Genomic DNA, 8,085 nt, shown 5'->3' on the forward strand with positions numbered 1-8,085 from the left:
AATTAGAGATCTATATCCATCCTGATGGAGTCATCCCAGTGCTGACATTCCTCAGGGATCAAACCAACGCCCAATTCAGATCCTTGGCTGATTTAACAGCAGTGGACATCCCAACGCGGCAAAACCATTTTGAGATTGTTTACAACGTACTGTCTCTGTACTTCAACTCACGGATCCGTGTGAAGACCTATATGGATGAGCTGACGCCCATGGAGTCCACTGTCTCTGTGCACTAATCAGCCAGCTGGTATGAGAGGGAGATCTGAGATATGTTTGGAGTCTTCTTTGCTAACCACCCTGACCTAAGAAGAATCCTGACATACTGTGATTTTGAGGGGCATCCTTTCCGGAAAGACTTGCCCTTGTCTGGATATGTTGAGCTATGCTATAACGATGAGGTGAAGCAGGTGGTGCTGAACCGGTGGAGTTGGCCCAGGAGTTCCAAAACTTTGACCTGAACAGCCTCTGGGAGGCCTTTTCTGCCTATTGCCAGCCTCCAGAGAGTCTTAAGCTTGAGGCTAGAGACAAAAAAACCCAAAGTCAAGTAGCTCCAAGGAAGCATGTACATCCTAGGAAGCACCTTATCTATAACTGAGTTCCATGTAAATAAAATCCTTCATAGACTCAAAAAAAAAAAAAAAAAAAGACATAAAGAGGCAAATGTATACAGACTAAAAATTATTAGGGGTTACTAGGGAAGGAAGAAGGGGAATTAGAAGTAATGGGAAAATCACATTGATTAAGGGTGGAATTGCACAGCCAATTATTGTAATTGTTATCAATTAAATTGCACACCTGTAAAAAGCTGAATTTGCAAAAATCATATGCTAGCTATATTTACAATAACGACAAAAATAGCTGCTGAGGCTGCTTATGTAATACCCCACACCTCATGGGATTTGATTCCTTGGTCTAGAGGGATTGGGTCATGGTTTCATGGGACATCCCAGTTAATTGGCCAAATACTGTGTTCAAGTGCTTCTTTTCGCTTTTTACCTCCTAATTAATTGTGTAGTGCCTGGGGTCTTAAAAGCCTGCAAGTGGCATCCAATTGGTCTCTGTTCACCTGGTGGTGGTGGCTGTGTGCCATGGAGTTGGTTCCAACTCATAGCGACCCTGTACCGGGTTTCCGAGGCTGTAAATCTTTACGGCAGCAGAATGCCTCATCTTTCTCCCATGGAACAGCTGGTGGTTTCAAACTGCTTACCTTGCAGTTTGCAGTCTGATTTGTAACCACTACGCTACCAGAGCTCCTTCTCTATTCACCTGGAGAATCACAAAATGAAGGAAAGTCAGAAATAGGAGGAGGACATGGAATGTGTGGCTAATTACATCCATGAACAACTGCCTCCTTTGCCATAGGACCAGAAGAACTGGAAGGTGCCCAGTTATCATTACTGAACATTTTGATCAAAGATTCCATAGAAGAATCTTGATCAAAAGGGGGAAAGCGCAGAACAGAATTTCAAATCCTCTAGACTACAGACTTTCTGGAGCCATGGAGGTTTGGATGAACCCTTGAAATCATTGCCCTGTGTGGTTATCTATTTACTTGTTTTTCACTCTGAGATAATCTTTAAGCTTTAAACAACAAATATCCCCTGAACTCTTCTGAAAACCAAACAATAGTTAGCTAGTAAAGAATGCCTGCCTTGAGCATTATGCTCTTTTTATGTTAAGTTCCATCAAGTCGTTTCCGACCCATAGTGACCCTGAACAGGGTTTCCGAGGCTGTAAATTTTTACAGGAGCCAGAAAGCCTCATCTTTCTCCCGCAGAGCAGCTGGTAGTTTCGAACTGCAGTCCTTTGGTTCACAGCCCAATTCATAACCACTACGCTACCAGTGCTCCTTATCAAATTGACAACAGCAACTCAAAAGATCACACAGGAAACTAGGGGATTTTGTTAATGAGGGATGAACAACTCAGAAAAAGAGGATGAGAATGGTTGCACAGTTTGAAGAATATAATCAATGTCACGAAATTGTACACATTAGAAAGAATTAAGTTGGTATTTGTTTTGCTGCTGTGTATATTCTCAACTAACCAAACCAAAACCCAAATTCCATACTATTGAGTTACTTCTGACTCAAACCTATATAAGGTTTCTGAGGTTGTAACTCTTTATGAGAGTAGCAAGCCTTCTCTCTCTCTTGAGGAGCACCTGATAGGTTTGAATTGCCCACCTTGGGGGTTAGCAGTTCAGTGCTTATTCTACAGCATTACCAGAGCTCCTTATAGTCTCAACTATAACAAAGTAAATAAAACTAAGGGGGGGGGGGGGAGGGAGAGAATGAACTATGAATAAAAAAGTGGGAATTCTAAATTCTCTCAGTACTATAAAATGTAATTTGTCCCAGTAGGAGTCATCAGTTCATTTAAAGCAATTAGATGTTGTTTTATAATTGCTTTAATTTCTTCTTACTCATGTTTTTATTTCCTCTAATTAAACATTTGAATGCTAATTAATTGCTAGGTACTATACTTGAAAGTGGCATTGTGGGTTAATGCGCCACACTGCAAAGCCGTTTGAACTGCAAGGTCGGCGGTTCAAGCTCACCAGCTGCTCCTCGGAAACCCTATACAGTGTCGCTATGGGTCGGAATAAACTTGATGGTACTTCACAACAATACTTGAAATGGAGTCCTGGTGTGGCACTGTGGGTTAATGTGCTAGACTGCAAAGTTGGCTTGAACCACAAGGTCAGCAGTTCAAGCTCACCAGCTGCTCCTAGGAAACCCTATACAGGTTTGCTATAGGTCGAAACCAACTCAACAACACTTAACAACATACTTGTTGTTCAATGGTAAGCGGGAAATGTTGTTCAATGGTAAGCGGGAAATGCCAACTTCAAAGATTCTGTTTACATAAGCAGACGCTGGCTTGTGATCACCAGGAAATCTTAAGAAAATCAGTGGTCACCTTCTGAAACTAAATCCAGGAGAGATCTTTGTTGTTGCTGTTGTTAAGTACCCTCAAGTCAGTTCCAACTCACAATGACCCTGTACAGCATTTCCAAGGAGCAGTTGGTTTTGAACCGCCGATCTTGAGGTTAGTAGTCCAGTGCTTATCCTACAGTGCCACACCAGGACTCCTTTAATAATTTTATAATAAGTTAACCTATCTAAAACAGCTTAAAATTACATAGCTACTTCTACCACCACCACCAACCACCACCACTTCTGTACAGATGCGTTGCTTGGTTTTTGTGTTGTGCTGTTGTAACACAGACTATCACAGAGACGGCTCCTTGGGGAGCTGACAGTAGGATATGACCAGGAAACAGGGCCTGAGCCCTGGCAGAATTTAAATTGAGAGGCTAACAGGGACAAGGATTGATGGGTCCACTTTAGATTTGTATTTTAGAAAATACAGTCTTGGCAGCAAGCACCATATTGAATAGGTTGTTGATTGGTGGTGATGGTTATGTGTCTTCAATTCGGTTCTGACTCATAGTGACCCTATAGGATAAGCCCTGAACTGCTAACCACAAGGTTGGCGGTTCAAACCCACCAGCCACTTCTCAGTAGTTGTGTACTGTGAAGTGGGCTCTGACACATAAAGAGTCTGTATTAGGTTTCACGGGAGCAGAAAGCCTCATCTTTCTCCCGTGGAGCGACTGGTAGATTCAAACTCGTCATCCACTACACTACCAAGTCTCCTTTGGAAACATACAGGGTCGCTATAAGTTAACAAAGGTACTCTGGTAGCGTAGTGGTTATGAATCGGGCTGCTAATCTCAAGGTCAGCAGTTAGAAACTACCAGCTGTTCCAAGAGAGAAAGAGGCTTTCTGCTCCCATAAAGATTTATAGCCTCGGAAACCCAATACAGGGTCGCTATGAGTCGGAATGGACTCCACGACACATAACAACAACTAGTTAACAACAGCATAGGGTTTCTGAGGCTGTAAATCCTTAGGGAAAACCTCATCTTTCTCCTGCGGAGCAGATGGTGAATTCGAACTTCCAACCTTGTGATTAATAGCCCAATGCATAACTCACTACAAGGAGCTCTGTAGTGTAGTGGTTACGAACCGGGCTGCGAACCGCAAGGTCAGCAGTTCGAACAAGGTCAGCAGTTCTAAGCTACCAGCTGTTCCGGGGGAGAAAGATGAGGTGTTCTGCTCCCGTAAAAACTTACAGCCTCGGAAACCCTGTAAAGGATCGTTATGAGTCGGAACCGACTCCACGGCACACAGCCAGCCATAACCCACTAAGCGACCAGGATTGAGGGCAGGACTAATTGGAGACTCACGGTGATATTTCAGGCAGACTACGAAGTAGACTTGAAGTAGGGTAATGAAGGCTGGAAATCTGGAAGAAAAGGATTTGAGAGAACAATGGAGGTACAGAAAGGAACCGCAGTGTCCAGCCATAATGTTTCCCGAGTGTCTAACTTCAAGACAGGTGTAACTAATTTGAGATGATCCCTGCTACAATTTACAACATGTGCAAGTGCTTGAAGGGATGATGGTAGTTCAACCCTGGGTTAGTGGAAGATATTCAGGGATCATTGTCCTAAACAGAAAAGATGAAGAGCAAACAGGAGCCGGAGTTGGAGGCGTTCCTCTTTGCCGTCTAGTAACATTACACCCGTGGATCCTCCCCAAGGGTGACGTTTGAATTTCCCGCCTGAAGTTCTGACCCAGGAGCGCGCTCCTAGGGGAGGAGTCAATGGGCCACCAGAGGGCTCCGCCTGGGGCCACGTCATGGCCGTCGCGCGGGTGCTGCTGCTTCTGTCCGGGCACCCGGAATCGGCGAGTTTCGCACGCAGTGTGTGTGGCCTCCTGGGCGCCGGACCAGGGCTCGGGCCGTGGCCCACACACTGTAGCTTGAAGCGTGGACAGCTCGTTCTCTCGGACAGACCTTTTCCAGGCGCCTCAGCCAGGCTTCCGCTCCAGGTCCGGAGACGGGGACTGATGATTGGGTGGGCGGTGGGGCGAGCCATAAAGGCCCGGCCAGACCGTTCCATTCGGGCTCCTCCCCCACCACGCGGTGACACTCAGTTTTTAAAGGCCATTCCTATCCCACCCAAACTCGACACCACTTCTAAAGACAACCTTCTGGTTCCCTCCTGTCAGCGACCCCCTTTCTGCCCCTTCGCGGCTCTGGACCGGCAGCACAAGGACCTGGAGCCTGAGCTGCCCACACACAGAGGTGTGGATTTGGGTGTGGCAGTCATTCTGCAGTCCAGCGACCAGACTGTCCTATTGACGCGAAGGACTCGCACTCTCAGACTTTCCCCTAACCTCTGGGTACCCCCAGGTGAGCACCCCAAGGGCAGGGCTCAAAATCTGGGGTTAGTTGCCCTTAACCCATCCCTAGTATTTCCTGTCCCAGTATAAGAAGTGGGCCCAAAGTATAGCCGTCATAAACACCATAAACACGGGGCTGCAGCTGCATCTGTGCCCACTCCAGGGAGGGCAGTGTAAGCATGGATTGAGTAACTAGCCAAGCCCACCACTACTCATGCATTGGTTTTGTTGTTTTTGTAGGTGGGCATGTGGAACTTGAAGAGGAGGTAAACAATCAGCTGATCCAACCTGCACCCTTACCTTGAGACTTAAGTCTGGGACCACCTTGGTGTTGGCTGAGGGAGGAGCATATAAAAGCTCCTGAAGAGTCAAGCCCTAGCTACTCTAACCTGCTCTGACTCCCCAGCTGCTGGATGGAGGCCTGCGAGAGCTTTGGGAGGAGAGTGGACTCCAGCTGCCCCAGGGCCAATTCTCCTGGGCCCCTCTGGGTTTATGGGAGGTAAGGCAAGACCCTTCCCTTCCATATTTAACCATCAATCTATGTCAATCTGTAAAACAATCACTACCTATCTTGGCCACAGGGAGAGAGGGGGGCGTGTGAAATGAAGTCCCCCAAAACCCCAGACCTCACCCAGATCCCTCCAGTACTATTTCTACCCTCCAATTCCTTAGCTTTGGGCCAACATTTTGCTTTGTTGTTAAAGTGCCGTCAAGTTGATTCTGACCCATAGCGACACTGTATAGGGTTTACAAGGTGCAGCTAGTGAGCTTGAAGCGCAGACCTTGCAGTTCAGTCTGGTGCATTAACACCACAGCACCACACCCAAGTCTCCACATTTTGTTTCAGATGCTGTAAATTTTCACTGTTCGCTGTTTCCTTCTTAGTCTGCCTACCCTCCAAGATTGAGCTGGGGTTTCCCCAAATACCATCACATCGTTCTCTATCTCCTTGTGGTCTCCCAGGAGTCACAGCAGCAGCTGCAGGTAGGGCTGGCAGTGGAAGGAGCAAATGGGGCTCAGGGGGAGCCTAGGTAATTGGCTGTGCTGGTGATTAAGGTAGGGGATGGGAGCTACCAGAGGTAAGATATAATCCCCATCCCTGTCCTGCCACCTGTGGTCAAGAACAGGCCTCTAGGGAGAAAGGCTTGACTAAGGAATCAAAATGTCTGATCCAACCAGGCACGGATCCAACCAAACCCAAGTGAGGTGAGTGCCTTTTTGTGGCTGGGATCAGATGTAGCAGCTGCAGTGGCTGCCACAGAGGATGGAACAGAGACAGCCACAACTCTCCCTGAAGACCTACCACCCTCTGTACTGTAAGTAAGAGCTGCAATTCTACCCACCCCCCACATCCACACACTGCCAAGTTCCACTTCTATCCCTTGCTGAGGATAGCACTGTGTTGGGGAGATTAGGGGTGAGTTGACCAGCTGATAAGATAATGAAGAGATCACATTCAAAGACACTGAACATCTAACTCAAGGGCTCCTGAAGGTTAGGATTTGAGTCCCAGCTCTTCCACATGGGCAAGTCATGTATCCTCCCCTTGAACTTGAATCCTTTCTGTAAAATAAGGGTAACCGACAATGGTTGGGAGGATTAGATTGCCTAATGGAGATGGAAGTGCTTTGTAAACCGAAAGACACCACCCACACAGGAGTTGTTATTGCAGTGCAATGGAACTGCAGGAGGATGGAGAAGCACGACCGCTGGTCCTGCCTGTGTCCACACTGCTACGGACGACCCCCACCACAGCTGAGTGTAGTGAGAGGGTCAGCACGGGGACCAAATTTGCCCTCAGGCTCTGGCTGCAACACCTGGGCAGGTAAGAGTGAGGAAGTACTTGTGGGCTCCACATCACTGGACTATTATGGGTAGGAGGGAGAGGGAGGAAAATAAGAAAAACCTCTCTTGGAATTCCTCAGTGTGACACCCCCACGATCTGGAAGTACAGCTCACCTGGATCCAGGGCCAGCAAAGAAGAACTGAACAAGAACCCCCTTCCCCGAAGCCAGGGGTCTGGCAAGTCAAGTCCATAAGCCCCTCCCTAACAACCCACCTCCGTGACACTGACAGAACATTCACAACCTTTATTAGGGGTAAGAACTTTGCTACAACTTTAGGAATAAAAAGTAAAATTACAACATAAATCCTAGGCCCTGAAGGAGCCTGAAAAAACAAAAATTAGGAAGGAGAGCACAAGAGTCCTCCTACCTCCCAGGAAAGGTGCAGAATGAATTAACCACAGGCCTCTGGAAACATAGGCCCAGTAGTCGGCATAAGAAACATGAATTAAATACATAAATAGAGAAAGACCCAGGCAATAGGCCACGCCTACTCCCAAACGCCTGGGGATCAGGGCTAAGGCCTTATCAGACTGGGAAATGGGAGGCAGGGAAAATCATCTTTGGAGTATTTTGTTTTTTCTTGTTAATGTACAAAAAAAACTACAAACCAAAATAGAGTTCTCTGTCCATGTGTCTCTCTCAGTTTCTCCACCTTTCTGTTTGGCCAAAGGGAATGGAATGGACATGAAGAGACAATGGATGTGGGAAAGGAACAGAGTTATGGGTTTGAGGGAGGGGAGGACAGAGCATCTAGGGGACAAGAGAGGGGCCCCCTCCTCACAAAGCTCTAGGCATATTAAGGCTGATTTTGCCCTTCCCCCAATTCAAATCCTATCCCATCTGACTGTTACTGCCTAGGTTAACATACCCAAAGGAATGTGCAGCCATCCAAAGAACATTTCTAAAAATAGACCCCATATGTCCTTAAAAAGAGGTTAAATATTAACCCTTTGGCTGTTGGCCTTGTCAGACAGAAACAAGGGG

General features: G+C 46.9%; 1 protein-coding gene and 1 pseudogene across 1 annotated transcript; both read left to right on the forward strand.

Moving 5' to 3' along the window:
* The window catches only part of LOC102825973, a 17,113-nt pseudogene extending 16,518 nt beyond the window's left edge, over positions 1–595 (forward strand).
* A 4,113-nt stretch (positions 596–4,708) lies between these two features.
* NUDT17 (nudix (nucleoside diphosphate linked moiety X)-type motif 17) lies at positions 4,709–7,293 on the forward strand. The gene is given in 9 exon segments (XM_006861695.1): positions 4,709–4,900; positions 5,081–5,264; positions 5,495–5,520; positions 5,661–5,753; positions 6,140–6,238; positions 6,434–6,570; positions 6,927–7,085; positions 7,180–7,226; positions 7,229–7,293. Coding segments are annotated over 9 exon segments (1,002 nt in total).
* Positions 7,294–8,085: the final 792 nt, after the last annotated feature.

Source organism: Chrysochloris asiatica, unplaced genomic scaffold, assembly GCF_000296735.1.
Source record: "Chrysochloris asiatica unplaced genomic scaffold, ChrAsi1.0 scaffold00042, whole genome shotgun sequence".
NCBI classification, from domain to species: domain Eukaryota; kingdom Metazoa; phylum Chordata; class Mammalia; order Afrosoricida; family Chrysochloridae; genus Chrysochloris; species Chrysochloris asiatica.